The 16,058-nt window shown below is 43.6% G+C and overlaps 1 protein-coding gene across 1 annotated transcript in view; it reads left to right on the forward strand.

Annotated features, from left to right (window-relative positions):
* Nucleotides 1-10,043, forward strand: part of LOC117522132 (cysteine-rich secretory protein LCCL domain-containing 1-like) — a 63,809-nt gene extending 53,766 nt beyond the window's left edge. The window contains exons 11-15 of the mRNA XM_034183514.1: nucleotides 4,195-4,238; nucleotides 4,350-4,422; nucleotides 6,321-6,390; nucleotides 6,978-7,111; nucleotides 9,552-10,043. Coding sequence (XP_034039405.1) covers nucleotides 4,195-4,238; nucleotides 4,350-4,422; nucleotides 6,321-6,390; nucleotides 6,978-7,111; nucleotides 9,552-9,603 — 373 coding nt within the window. The 3' untranslated portion in view covers nucleotides 9,604-10,043. The remainder of the gene's footprint in view (nucleotides 1-4,194; nucleotides 4,239-4,349; nucleotides 4,423-6,320; nucleotides 6,391-6,977; nucleotides 7,112-9,551) is intronic.
* The last annotated feature ends 6,015 nt before the right edge of the window (nucleotides 10,044-16,058 follow it).

The following is a 16,058-nucleotide window of genomic DNA, read 5'->3' on the forward strand; positions in this document are numbered from 1 at the left end:
GTGACCAGCAGGCTTGCCTGGGGTTCAGCCGCTTGGCGGTCCTGATATACTCCAGGTTCCGGTGGTCATTGAAAACTGTGAACGGCACACACGCTCCCTCCAACAGATGTCTCCACTCCTCAAGAGCCTCTTTCACTGCAAGGAGCTCTCGGTTGCCGAACGTCATAGTTCCGTTCAGCCGGGGTCAACCTGCGGGAAAAATAGGCACACGGGTGAAGAACCTTGTCGGTCTTTCCGCTCTGGGATAGCACGGCTCCTATCCCTGAGTCAGAGGCATCCACCTCAACCACAAACTGGCGGCCAGGGTCGGGCTGCACCAGAACTGGTGCAGTCGAGAACCGTTGTTTCAACTCCCTGAACGCGGCTTCGCACCGATCCGACCAGGTGAAGGGGACTTTTGGAGAGGTCAGGGCTGTCAGGGGGCTAACTACCTGACTATAGCCCTTAATGAACCTCCTGTAGAAATTTGCAAAGCCGAGGAACTGTTGCAGCTTCCTACGGCTTGTTGGTTGGGGCCAATCTCTCACCGCCGCAACCTTGGCCGGATCAGGAGCAACGGAGTTGGAGGAGATGATAAACCCCAGGAAGGACAAAGAGGTGCGGTGAAACTCACACTTCTCGCCCTTCACAAACAGCCGGTTCTCCAACAACCGCTGCAGGACCTGACGTACATGCTGGACATGAGTCTCAGGGTCCGGAGAAAAAATGAGTATATCGTCCAGATATACGAAGACGAATCGGTGCAGGAAGTCCCGCAAGACGTCATTAACCAAAGCTTGGAACGTCGCGGGGGCGTTAGTGAGGCCAAACGGCATGACCAGGTACTCAAAATGACCTAACGGGGTGTTAAATGCCGTCTTCCACTCGTCTCCCTTCCGGACCTGAACCAGGTGGTACGCATTCCTAAGATCCAGTTTAGTGAACATTTGGGCTCCATGCAGGGGCGTGAACACTGAATCTAACAGGGGCAACGGGTATCGATTGCGAACCGTAATCTCATTCAGCCCCCTGTAATCAATGCATGGACGGAGTCCGCCGTCTTTCTTGCCCACAAAAAATAAACCTGTGCCCATTGGGGAGGTGGAGTTCCGGATCAGCCCGGCAGCTAACGAGTCCCGGACATAGGTCTCCATTGATTCACGCTCAGGTCGTGAGAGGTTGTACAGCCTGCTGGACGGGAACTCAATGCCCGGAATCAAATCAATGGCACAATCGTACGGACGGCACGGGGGAAGGGTGAGTGCCAGATCCTTGCTGAAGACGTCAGCCAGATCATGGTACTCAACCGGCACAGCCGTCAGATTGGGAGGGACTTTGATCTCCTCCTTAGCATGTAAACAGGGAGGAACCGAGGATCCTAAACACACCCGATGGCAGGTTTCGCTCCACTGCACCACCACCCCAGACGGCCAATCAATCCGGGGATTGTGTTTCAACATCCACGGGAAACCCAAAATCACGCGGGAGGTAGAAGGAGTCACAAAAAACTCGATATCCTCCCGATGATTTCCAGACACCACCAGAGTTACTGGTTGTGTCTTGTGCGTGATCAAAGGGAGAAGGGTGCCATCTAGTGCCCGCACCTGCAATGGTGAAGGGAGCGCCACCAGAGGGAGCCCTACCTCCCTAGCCCATCTGCTGTCTAGCAGATTCCCTTCTGACCCCGTGTCCACCAGTGCTGGGGCTTGAAGGGTTAAATCCCCGCTCAGGATTGTAACTGGGAGTCGTGTGGAAATATGTGTATGTCCCACGTGAATGTCTTGGCCCACCCTAAGCCCAGTTTCTAGGGGCGGGCATTGGTGTTTAACCGATTGGGGCAGTCTCTTAGCTGATGCTCACTCGAGCCGCAGACAAAGCACTCCCCGCGGGCCAGCCTCCTCTGTCTGTTAGGTGGTCTAAATGTGGCCCTGCTTGTGTCCATCGCTTCGTCAGCAGGGGGAGCTGTAGCCACACGGAGCGTTGAGGCTGTGGAGCGTGGGGAGGGCGGAACCTTTTCGGACCCGGAAGGGAGAGGGCCGGCGCGTGCCCGGCCACGTCCTTCGTCTCGCTCCCGACGGCGTTCTTCTAACCGATTGTCTAACCATATAACGAGATCAATAAGCCCATCTAAATCCCGCGGTTCCTCCTTGGCTACCAGGTGCTCCTTCAGGACCGATGACAGTCCGTTTATGAAGGCGGAGCGCAACGTTATTCCAGCCGGACCTCGCAGCCGCGATGCGGAAGTTGACTGCATATTCGGCTGCGCTCCGGCGCCCCTGTCGCATTGACAGCAGCACTGTTGAAGCAGTCTCTCCTCTGTTAGGGTGATCAAAAACCATTTTGAACTCCCTCACAAACCCAGTATACGTGGTAAGGAGCCGTGAATTTTGCTCCCAAAGCGCTGTAGCCCAAGCGCTTGCCTCACCTCGAAGCAAGTTGATTACATAAGCCACCTTACTGGCGTCAGACGTGTACATTACGGGACATTGTGCGAAGACGAGCGAACACTGCATCAGAAAGTCCGCGCACGTCTCCGCACAACCTCCGTACGGCTCTGGGGGACTTATGTATGCTTCAGGGGATGGTGGGGGGGGGTCGTTGAACGACCAGAGGAACGTCTATATTCTGCACTGGGTCGGCAGGAGGAGGAGCTGCAGCAGCGCCCTGAGCGCGCGCTTCCACCTGCGCGGTAAGAGCCTCCATCCTGCGATTAAGGATGACGTTTTGCTCGGTCATCAAATCCAACCGAGCGGTAAAGGCGGTGAGGATTTGCTGCAACTCACCAATTACACCTCCTGCAGACGCCTGTGCACCCTGCTCTTCCATTGGTTGTCCAACAGATGGTTGACGCCCCTCGGGATCCATGACGCTGGCCGAGATATCCTGTTGGGAAAGTGTAGTGACACGGACCCACAACAGGGGGCGTAAATGAACGGACAATGAAAGAGTCGAATATGAACACTTTACTGTTGTGAAACAAGCACAACCAGAACACAGATGATTACAGAATTTATGCAAACAGTCAATCTAGAAAGGTGACGTGTGGGCAGGCTCGAGGATAGAAGACGTCTGTCCTGAGAAGAACCGGAACCACACGATTTCCTCCGCCACCGAACCTGGAGAATACTGGAGCCGCCAAGTCCCGAATTCCCAGGTGGCCACTGTCTCCGGATGACGGATCTGGTACTGCTGGCGAGGAGCAAAAACAGTAAGAGGTGGGTGCATGCACACCCAGTAACAACAATGGTGGAAATATCACCTCCACCTCTAATACAAGAACGTGCAGAGTAATGCAGTTATCTCTCAGGGGGAAAAGGAATGCAGTCCTAGCTCCCAATCACCAGCTCCTGCTGTCCTGAGATTAAACAGGTACTCCTGCAAAACATGTACAGAACAAAGACTTATGTGTAAGCACATGAACGGCTGAGAGTCGTTACCTCTACAGGTAGATGATATCTCGGCAGCGAGGTGGAGATGACATCCGGCTTTTATGGAGTGATGAAATGAAGATGGGTGACAGCTGTCACTCCCGGTTGTGTCCGTGGCGGCAGCGCCCTCTCGTGCCTGAAGCCCGCACTTCAGGCAGGGCGCCCTCTGGTGGTGGGCCAGCAGTACCTCCTCTTCTGGCGGCCCACACAACAGTGATGGATCTTTGGCATATTTCACCTCACGTGGACAATTGAAGGTTTCAGATGCAAAACCCAGTATTTCCAAAACCACATTTTTTTTTAGTTGAGACCAACATGAACGTGGCAACTTAGGTGCCCACCAGTGTGCAAAATATTAAAGAACTGGAACAAATCATTTTCATTATATTCATGGAAATGTGAGCATTTTCTATTTTCCCTTAATTGCTCATTTAAATTGCATTTTTCTCCACTTAAAAATAACAGAGTTGCTGGGTTTTGCATGTGAACCCTTCAATCCCAAAACCCCACCACTCCATATGTGTACTAGGGTTGATGCAACGCTTAGTGAAAAATCAATATATCAACCTTTGATTCCAATTCCCTTGACCTTCTCCAAAACCCTTTAAGGGTAATTCTGGGATTGATCATGATGCATACCAAGTTTGATGGGAAACCAGTCAAGGACCTGAGAAGAGTAGAGGAAGAAACAGACAAATATTTCTCAAAGAACCGAATGATAAATACATTTAAAAAAAATATGCTATTTAACACAAAATCATAATTTCTGTTTTGTTTAAATTCACAGGAAAAGCAGGAGTGCAAATTCCTTCAAAGTTGACACGGTGCCTGGTAGGATGCACACAAATGCTATGAATTTTATGCACAAATGCTATGACTTTTACAAATTCATGATGCATGCATCTGGTTTAGACCATTTTTGCTTTGTGTTTTTAATTACAGTCAAAGCAGTAAGATGTGACACCACCGTGGCACTTTTCTGTCCTTTCAAGAAACCTGTAAGGCACTGTCCCAGGTAACAATCTGCTTTAAACATCACAAACAATAGCAGACATAGATACATTCCCACTGAATTACACCACAGAGCCTCAGTTTAGTCCTTTCATCTGTTGATTACAGGATCAAGTAAAAGAATTTGACAAAGAATATGTCTTTGATGCTACAGAGCTAGTTTTAACTTAACTGATCTGACACTTGATCTGAAGCACATAGCACAAGTACATTTGGGGAGTATCTTAAATCAAATTTGGTATTTGCATAATGTGCAATCTGAGTGCAAAGTAAGGTGCAGGATGCCACAGGAATGTACTGAGTCACTTAATTAGTCATGAGTGTGTTTTTGGCATAACAAGAAATACTTTTAAGAGCCAAGTGCACCGGAACCAGATTCAAGTGAATGGTTTTCTGGGTATTCAGCAGATCGACTCAGAATGTATCAAAGTATATAAGTGGAGAGCAGACACAAAAGCTCCCTGAGGTGAAGCAGTAAACTGAAGTTTGAATTTTCATTCGTGTTCACTTTTATGTAACATAATTGTTATTTTTAATTAATTTACATTGCACATAAAAGCATAGTGTACATGCATTGTGAGCCCGCCTATGTGAGCTATATCTGAATATTGCACCATTTACAAAATACAGAATCTTAACTTTAAGCCACATTTTTGATTGTCTATGTTGTTTTTGCTTCCTCATGATAGTCATGTGCGAACACTCCAAATGACCATTTCACATTTTTAGACCAACATGCCAGTGTACTGGCTACAGGCTTCTCACCAGAGCCCCTGTGCTGTGGGGCCCTATGCTGTGATTTGGATCCCCTATGCTGTTATTTAGGCCCCTGCTGTGATTTAACCAGCACAGGGGGGCTTTTTAGTCCCCCCACACCTTTTTTTAAAGGACATGTCGCACGTTATTTAATGTCCCAGTTAAGAACACAAAGTGGCCTTCAAAATGCAGAAAATAGTGTTTCAAAGGGTTTAAAATGTCAAAATGTTCTGAGACGGGATGCCCCCGGACCAGCCTACAATACTCATGCCTGCAATGCTCATTGCATGGCTATGCCTCACTAAAGGAATGTGGGTGGTGGATGTGAAAATGACAACTGTGCTGGGTTGAAAACAGTGCACCAGGTGCAAGAAATGGATCTAATTCTGTCTGCAGAGCAGTTGTGTCACTGCATAGCAACACTGCTTTCAAAGAATTCCTTTAAAGCAGAGTGTGTATAGAATTTAGGGGTGTTTATTAGCAGAAATGGAACATGGCATGCATATTGTATAATCGTTGCATAATATCCTGCAATTACAAATCAGTGTGTTTGTATGAGCTTAAAATGAATCTCTCACATGTCTGCATGGGTCATCATGGAGGCCACCATATTGATACAGTATCCCAAAAGGGACAATTTTAAACAGACTAAATCAGCATGATGTACAATCAGTGGTTGCTCCCCTATAGACTGTCTGCTGGTCGCTAGTGCAGGTTAACAAGTTTGAGAACCCTTGTTTTTGTGAAATGAAGGAGCATGCATATTGTGTGTCACAAGAGAAGGCAAGAGAGCAACAATCTCCACCACTAAAGCAGTGATAATATGAAGGAAAACAAAATCATGATTAGTGATGTCATAATGCAGTCTCCAACCTCACCACCAGATGACACTAAATCAAACACACAGATTTAAAAAAAAAAGTAGAACTTACCATATTTTGTGGCGTATCAATTGCACCTGTTACAAAATGCGAGAAAGGTAAAATAAAACATATACAAGTTGCACCAGAGTTAAAAACCTCCCAAACTAGTTTAACAAAAAGCGCAACTTATACTCCAGAAAATACGGTATACATTTTTGTCATCGAGACAGCTGTCTTGAAAATCTATAAATCCTCTAAAATGTTTTTTTTCTCCCCCTTTCAGGTTATATTGTCCCAAGAACTGTCTATATGACAGTCAGCCACGAGTATTTGGGACAAAGTTTTACTCAGATGTAAGTCATTGTCATGCAATAACAAAACACTCATTGATTAATAGAAGCATTCATTCATTTTCGATACCCATTTACTACAGTCAAGGGTCACGGGGGCGGGGGGCTGGAGCCTATTCCAGCAGTCATAGGGCATAAGACAAGGTACAGGATTACATTATGACACAGGGCCACATATAGACAAACACTTAAGAGAAGCAATACTGTCCAAATAGGACTACTGCAATTAGTCTGCTGTACTTACACTATGACTCATGCACCCTGTAACATGCAGTGAGTGACTAGATTGATAAATTAATTTAGCCCCACCAGTTTCTTTAACCCAATTCAAACACAATAAATGCTATTGTTTTGTAATTCACCAAATTAAAAGGAAAATTTAAACATTTCAAGAAAAACAAATGTAAAAGATAAAGAAAAACTGTTGAAACTTTAACTTTCATGCAACAAGAGAAGTGGCAGCTTTGTTTTGCAGATATATTATTTATATATTTATGTTAATCCCTTGGGAATTTATTGCAATTATTGCTTTGGATTGTAACTTGATGTCGTACGATCTGTGCTTCCACACATGGGATGATTCTGTTCAGCAATCCAGTATCTGCAGAGCAGCCATTCATGCTGGAGTGATCCAGAACGAGTCCGGAGGTTACCTTGATGTGATGCCAGTGGACAAGAGGAGACAGTACAGTGGAAGTTACCAGAACAGCATCACATCTGAGAGGTATTGTGGGGGGGGGGGACAGAATATAGTGAGAGCTTTGTCCTCCAAAATCAAACTGCAAGAGAATTAAAAGACACATACCTTTACTGAGGCCCCAAATACCTCACTCCTTCGATAATATACTGAAGAGACTTACTCTGTGTGTGTGTGTGTGTGTGTGTGTGTGTGTGCGTGTGTGTGTGCGTGCGTGCGTGCGTGCGTGCGTGCATGCCTGCTGATTCACGCGGCCTGACAGAACTCATGTGAGACCTCTGTGATATACATAACAATATCACTCAAATGCTCTAATTCTACACATCAAAAACGTTGGATTGGGACTGTGTGGAAAATGGAAAACCAACACAGCAATTGTTACATTTACTTTGATTTCTGTTTCACTGCAGAAAGTATGAACCCAGTATATTTCACACTTTGAGTGAAGTAAGTCCATTCAGCTGCTGCCTGCTTTTTTTCACTGGGGTTGCCACAGCAGATCCAAGGTGGATTTGCATGTTGATTTGGCACAGGTTTTATGCTGGATTCCCTTCCTGACACAACTCCACGACCACATTACATGGAGTGATGTGGCAGGGGTGGGATTTGAACCAGGAACCTTCCACGCTGAAACCAAGCGCATTAACCACTTGACTATTACCCCTGCCCCTTTGAGTGGTCATCTTTATTTTATTTATTTATTATTTCATCCATTCCGCCATATAGGTCTGCAACACATTCCAAAAAAAAAAGTTTGAATGGGGCAATTAAGGGTTCCTAATGAGGTAAAAAACAAACAAACAAATTAATTAATTAATTAATTAATTAATGATAATGTTATTGCAAACAGGAGGTGTCAACATTCAGTCATTCATTTTCTGCTGCTTATCTGGGTCAGGGTCCCAGTGGCAGTCAACCAAGCAGCTCAGCTCACACCCTCAGCCAAGTCTTCTACCTCTTCCTAAGACAGCAACATTACCTTATTTGAGGTGACACACAATATATGACAATTCAGTTTCTAGTGCAACAGAAAGTGAATTTCAATGTTTAATGAAGGTCCATTTTTGAAAAATTCACAGGCTTCATGCATGTGATGTTTTGTGTGATCAACTTCATTTAATTTATTAATATACTGCATTCTCATGCTGGAATTCTGCCTGAAGAAGGGGTGGGCGGTTACACAAGCACATCGAATGCCCACCCTTCCATACATTTCAAATGTCTGATCTCATCAGAAATAGCTCCCCCATTTAGTGACCATGCCTGATAGGAACGCCTGATAGGAACCTAAATTGGCTGGTAAATCAAGAGTCTTGCCTTCTGACTCAGCTCTTTCTTCACCACAATGGTCCGGTACAGTATCTGCAAGACCTCAGATGCAGAGCCCCAATCAGTCGATCAATCTCATGTTCTGTCTTATCCCCACTTGTGAACAAGACTTTGAGATACTTGAACTCCTCCACCTGAGACGGTAACTCTCCCCTGATAATCCACCCTTTTACATCAGAGGACCATGGTCTTAGATTTGGAAGTGTTGATCCTCATCCCAGTTACTTCACCCTCAGCCTCAAAGCCTGCCTGCCTGCTCATTCACTCGGCCTGACAGAACTCATGTGAGACCTCTGTGATATCCGTAACATCAATATCACCCAAATGCTCTAATTCTACACATCAAAAAGGTTGGATTGGGACTGTGTGTAAAATGGAAAACCAACACAGCAATTGTTACATTTACTTTGATTTCTGTTTCACTGCAAAAAGTATGAACCCAGTATATTTCTTACACTTTGAGTGAAGTAGGTCCCTTCAGCTGCTGCCTAGTTATTTCACTGGGGGTCACCACAGCAGATCCAAGGTGGATTTGCATGTTGATTTGGCACAGGTTTTACGCTGGATGCCCTTCCTGACACAATTCCACGACCACATTACATGGAGAGATGTGGCCCACCAAAGTGAAGACCCTCCTCTGCCCGACTACACCTCGAAATCCTGTCCATGAATATCACAAACAGGATTGGTGACAAATGGTGCAGCCCTGGCGGAAGCCAACCCCGCCGGAACGGAGTCTGACTTACGTACTACAGAAAACCCGGTAACTTAGATAAATGTGGAAAAAATGCAGTGACAATCTATTCTATTCTATATTTTTCTTTTCTCTTTGCTCTCTTTTTTCTTTTTCTCTTTTGTTTCTTTCTCTTTTTATTTCATTTTTCTTATTTTTTCCTTTTCTTTTTCTTCTCTCTTTCTTTTTTCCTTCATTTCTTTTTTATCTAGTCTATTCTAAAGAGTGAAGCGCTGTGAATACTTTATATGCACATATTTGACATATCTGATTAAAAACATGGTACTAAACTTTCTGTGACATAAAAACAGGTTTCTATTATGGGCTATAATAATAATATAATAGTCTTTATGTCAGCTTGTATCTTTGTTGTCAATAAAAAACATTTTCTGTCCTTGCTCTTAGCTTATCAAACCCAACAGGAGGAAATGCCTTCAGAGTTTTTGCCGTCATCTGAAGAGGAAGAACTTTCACAGGACAGACCCAGTCTTTATCATCATGTAATCATTCACACAGGAAAAGATTCCGCTTCACACGTCACCTCCAACAGTAGCACTGCTGCATGACCAAGTTATGTGCCATGAGACTGAAGAACATCTTTGGATATGTTTTTGCCTTATTATGTCTTCGTTCATTTCTTACAACTGCTCTTATCACATTCAGGCTGATTTGAATCTTCACAAGACTTACTGTTTTTGTTTGTTTGTTTCATATTTATCACCACAACTTCACCCAGTCATTTCACAGTGAGATGTAACAATAATGTGAAATGTAAGATTCAGTCTTTATTTATATTTTACCCATAATTATAGTGAGAAGGTTGATGATGTGAGACTTAATTGTAAACATAACCTCCTCGATCAGGGTAATGGACAACTAAATTAAACTAAAGGGGCATGCAATGGAACATGATGATCCTATACATCCACAACATAATAATAATAACTAGCGCATTGCCGTGGGGATCCATGAGGTCTAGATTGGGTAGTGTTTATAAAATAGATAATTAACATTTTTTAAGGGTGGTAATAAATTATGCAAAGTTTCAATAATGAGTTGGAATGGCATGTGAGTCCAGATTGTATTTCAAGCTTTAGACCTTAGACCTCAACAGTTTTTAGAAGAAGAACTCAACCCTTTCATTTCCTGTTAATTGCATAATTTTTTCATGTTAATTTACTGTCTTAATGTATTTATAAATTGTTTAGGTCCTTGTTATCATATACACATTATTATTATTATTACTATTATTATATTTTATTATACATAAGCATATCAAATGACAAATGTCAGCTCTCCCCAAGTTCTCTGTGTTCAAAATTGCACACACACATGTGCGCGAATGCACTTATTTTTACACACCCGCAATCAGATGGTGGCGGCAGACATCAAAACACTATCCTTTTCAGCCTTGGTAACGGCAACATGACACTTAACTAAACTGACTAAACCAATTGGATTACAAAAACACAATAAATCAATAACACTAGCAACACTGTTAAACTAACATGAACCACAATAACATTTAAAACTGCAAAACCCCAAACTCCAATGGTGCATTGCAACACAATGTCCATTGTTCACTGGTTAGTTAATATTGCTAATTTCTCCAAAAATATTAGTCCTGTCAAGTCCTATCCATTTTCCCAGCGTTGATCCTTGACCCAAAATACATAAGCATACCAAATGCCAAATGTCAGCTCTCCCCAGTTTCTCTGTGATCAAAGGCACACACACGCATGCATGCATGCACACAGAGCCCAGTTGGCTATTATAATATAGATGCCTCTGACACTTTTTATGTGATTCCATCCCAGTTTTTAGAGCAACCATTGATGCTTTGAGAGCTAAGGTTGTATATTTTTGTATAAAATAATGTAAATAATATTTAAGGAAGAATCACTATTGTTGCATTTTTCATTTACTTTTTAAACACATTTCTCAAATATAGAAACCCACAAATGAGCAAAAACTATATAGTTGATGGTAAAAGAGTGTTTGCATGCAAAGCATATGGATTACTTACAGTTTTATTTATTTTTATTTGATGGCCCAGCACATTCTCATGTAAATAACATATGTGTAACATATCAGTGTTTTATTTTGAGATACATTTCACAGCTTTTGTTGTCAGACGTACAGTATATAAATTGACCCTGGCTGGCCAGGTATGTGCATGGCAGAATCGTAATTAAACAACATTAAGAGGAAATTCACACCTGTTGAGTTTTCTGTTGAGTTTTTCTTTTACTTAAAAAAAAAAAAAAAAATCACTTCCACTAAAAAAATCAGTTCTTGGGTAAAAGGTTGAATCTGCTCCTTGGTTTACTTTGTATCACATTCACTTGTTTTAAGATTTGTGGAAATATCCTTTATTTTAACATCAGAACCTGCAGCATCCAAATATACAATAGTAGGGTGACGAAACGTCCTGTTTTCCCGGGACATGTCCTGTTTTTACATCCTGTCCTGGTAGTCTTGGGTTGTTTTTTAGAAAGTGATGACAATGCCCTGGTTTTCACTGTTTTTCATTGGGCCATTAAATTGACCAGCATTTGAGTATCATTTGAGTATCTCATTGCAGGGCTGAGTGTCATGGTTTTCAGTAATGAAAATATGGTCATTGACATTGTGGACATTGACATTTCAACAACATCTGAAATGCAAACTGTAGATGTAAGTTTCTAAAAATGCTCTGGATGTTTTCGGGAATGCAGCTGCTTGTTTTTGGTCCAGGGAGGAGGTTTGGTCTTGCAATATTTAGACCTTTGCATGTTTCAATTTAAGACCAAACGCATGTGATTTAATCTCATATTTCCTTTACAAGGAGACAGAACTGCACTTACATACCTCTGCAAAGCCTCACATATTTCTAAGCCTTTCCTCTTTTGCTAGAGCTGTGCTGTCATATTATAAAATAATTAATTTTTACTTGCCATGTTACAATGAATTGTGTTTGGGTTTTCATGTCAAAGTAGTAGTACTTTGTCACTGTGTGCAAAACAAACCACCTTGACAAAATTAAGCCAGAACCAGCTTTCTTTAAACCTCTATGGCATATGTCACAAATGTCCACATCTAGTTGTACGACACACCCTCCGAAAAAATATGGTCTATGAGAGAGATGAATGTCGTTACTGCTCAACAAGAATTAATTTCTTGGAGATGTGAAAATGTGTTTTGTTTCTGGCAGGGGGAGATCTCCTCAGGATGTTAGATATTTTTTTTACAGACTATACTGTCTCGCTGTTCATAAAACTGGTGTTATGTCCTTTGACAGGACACTTGATAATGGTAGATGTTCATTCACTTCATGCTACGGAGGGATAAGGGCCTATTAAGGACTTACTTTAACTTTTTAACAAAAATTCTGAATAAATTGCTTAATTTTTGTTTGAATAATTCTTAAAAAGAAAAACTTCCATTTCAAAGGGATTGTCCCTTTATCCTGATCTACTGCAGAATGTCATTGATAAACTCGTAGCCACACAATTTTATCAAGTTATTTTAAAAAATCATAGCAATCATAGTTAGAAACAAGTGTAAACATAACCTCTTAACACCTGTGTGGCAGTGCATGCCCAGTATTTATTTGTTTTGTCCAGTGTGTTCACCCAATGTGTGAACAAAGTAATTCAAGGGGTTTCATTCCAATTTGTATCCACCTTGGTGGAAGGAATAGGTCAAATGTCAAGGTGAAAGGCCAAGGTCAGAATCTGGGTGCTATGTTTATCCATATAGGACATTAAGAATGGCAGTTTCTAGACACTGGTAAAAAAAAAAAAAAATATATATATATATATATATATATATATATATACGAGGTCTCTTAGATAATAAACCGACCCTTTTATTTTTTTTTTTAACTATATGGATTTGAATGACATGCGATTACACCAATCATGCTTGAACCCTCGTGCGCATGCGTGAGTTTTTTCACGCGTGTCGGTGACGTCATTTCCCTGAGGGCAGGCCTTGAGTGAGATGTGGTCCCGCCCTCTCGGCTGAATTCCTTTGTTTCACACGCTGCTCGAGACGGCGCGCGTTGCTTTATCAAAATTTTTTCTGGACCTGTGAGGAATATCCGAGTGGACACTATTCGAGAAATTAAGCTGGTTTTCTGTGAAAAGTTTAACGGCTGATGAGAGATTATGGGGTGTTTCTGTCGGTGTAAGGACTTCCCACGGAGCGGGACGTCCTGCAGCGCTTCCAGGCGCTGTCGTCGGCCTGTTTCGAGCTGAAAACATCCTAATTTAAGGCTTAATTCACGCAGGACATCGTGAGAGAACAGAGAAGATTCAGAAGAGGCCGGCATGAGGAATTTATGCGGACATTCCACTGTTTAAGGACATTTTTTTAATGAAAGACGTACGCGCAAATTCGCCGAGTCGTTTCCGTGACGACTCGGCAAATCTGTGTGCGCCGCGACAGGAAAAACACCTCTGTGTTGAAAACCATTTGTAGAATTCAGGCGGCTTTTAATGGCTTTCAACAAGTGAGTAACTGAGAAATTGTTTAACAGCTTGGGCATGTTCCAACTTGCCCGTTAAGATTTCCAACGGAGGTGTTTTTCCTGCCGCGACCCCCCGCGGTCGGGTCCAGCCCGACATGCAACTCTGCCCGCACGTTCTTTCATTACAAAATGACCGTTAACAATGGAATGTCCGAATAAACTCCTCATGCCGACTTCTTCTGAAAGTTCTCTGTTCTCTGACGACTTACTGCGTCAACAGAGCCTGAAATGTGGAAGTTTTCAACTTGAAACGGCGAGACGCTGCCGCCTCGAAGCGCAGATCGCCGTCAGGCGCCGTGGACCGTCCTTAAAGCGACACTACCAGACCAAAAGCTCTCATCAGCCGTTAAAATTTTTACCGAAAACCAGCTGAATTTATTGAATGGTGTCCACTCAGTTGTGCCTTACAGTTTTGAAAAAATTTTTATCAAACAAAGCAACAGTCTCTGAGCCATTCCTAAACAATGAAAAAAATCGACGAGCGGGTGGACGACTCCTCACTCAAAGACTGCCCACAGGCGAATGACGTAACCGACAGGCGTGAAAAAACTCTTGCATGCCCACGAGGGTTCAAGCATGTCTGATGTAATCACACGTGATTCAAATCCATATGGTTTTTGAAAAAAATAATAAGGTCGGATACTTTTCTAATAGACCTCGTATATATATATATAACGGAGGCTAGCAGGTGTCGCTGTGCAGATGTAGTTAGTAAAACCTCACTCCCAACAGCTCAAAAGGATTCTCTGGTCACAAGGCCACAGCCCTGGGTTTTAGCCTTCTGGTTAGAGAGTCCGACTCCCATGCTGTATATATATATATATATATATATATATATATATATATATATATATATATATATATATGCGCTTATGGTTATTATAAAACACTAATATGAAATCTTATATGAGCAGTGTCCCTTCTTGTTCCTGGCTGTGATTGCAGGTTTTGAAAACTAGCAATCCTTCTTCAGAGTTCTGAATTAAAGATACTTGGAAGGGCTTTCTAGTTATAAACTGGTGAGGTCCACACTGATGAAGTGGGTTTCAGGATTTCATACCTGCACTTTGTAGTAATTTTTAGAAATTAAATTGTTTTTTCTGTCCCTTTATGTCAACAGTAACTTAAAAATAGAAGACATATTTCAACCATGTTTTGTGGGAGATGAGCCTTTAGGTCAGGAAACACTTAATTTTTGGTGGTTTCTGCTTCATTCATTTATTTATCGAAGTGAAAAGCCTTTGTTCCTCTAGCTACCTTATGACATCACAAAGGCCCAACAGAGCAAAAACTGAATTCTAACTGCCCCTCTGTGTCTGTTGTTGGAGGTCTTAATTGTGGTGGCCAGCTTTACTCTGGGAGTCGCATGATTAACGAGCAATTCTATTCTCACAAATTTGTCCAAATGCTAAATTATTAAATTAAAGAAAAAATATGTTATTACACTCCCCCTCGAACTGCCACCTTATCGTGGTGGGGGAGTTTGCGTACCCGGATGATCCTAGGAACTATGTTGTCGGGGGGCTTCATGCCCCTGGTAGGGTCTCCCATGGCAAACATGTACTAGGTGACGGGTCAGACTAAGGGTAGTTCAGAAGCTCCAGTGACCAGTGCGATATCAAGGACTGAGACATTGCCCGGTATGGCGGAGCCAGGGCCCCACCCTGGAGCCAGGCCTGGGGTTGGGGCTCACGCGTGAGCGCCTGGTGGTCGGGCCTTAGCCCACGGGGCCCGGCCGGGCTCAGCCCGAAAGATGTGGGCCCACCCTCCTGTGGGTTCACCACCTGCAGAGGGGGCCATGGGGGTTGGGTGCAGAGAATACTGGGTGGTAGTCGAGGGCGGGTGGCCTGGCGGCTCGGTCTGTGCTCACAGCCTCTGGCTGTTGGTACGTGGAACCTCACCTCACTGGCGGGGAAGGAGCCTGGGCTTGTGCGGGAGGTTGAGAGGTACCGACTAGAGATCGGGCTCACCTCCACTGTTGGAGGCTCACCACACTGTTGTCTCGGCCTACGGGCCGAGCGGCAGTGCAGAGTACCCGACCTTCTTGGAGTCCCTGGGAGGGGTACTAGATAGTGCTCCGACTGGGGACTCCATTGTTCTCCTAGGGGACTTCAACGCCCACGTGGGCAGCGACAGTGAGACCTGGAGGGGGTTGATCAGGAAGCACAGCCTCCCCGATCTGAACCCGAGTGGTGTTCAGTTGTTGGACTTCTGTGCTAGCCACAGTTTGTCCATCATGAACACCATGTTCGAGCACAAGGGTGTCCATAAGTGCACATGGCACCAGGACACCCTGAGCCGGAGGTCGATGATAGACTTTGTAGTTGTATCATATGACCTTCGGACACTCGGGTGAAGAGAGGGGCTGAGCTGTCGACCGATCACCACCTGGTGGTGAG

Source organism: Thalassophryne amazonica, chromosome 12 (assembly GCF_902500255.1).
Source record: "Thalassophryne amazonica chromosome 12, fThaAma1.1, whole genome shotgun sequence".
Lineage (NCBI taxonomy): Eukaryota > Metazoa > Chordata > Actinopteri > Batrachoidiformes > Batrachoididae > Thalassophryne > Thalassophryne amazonica.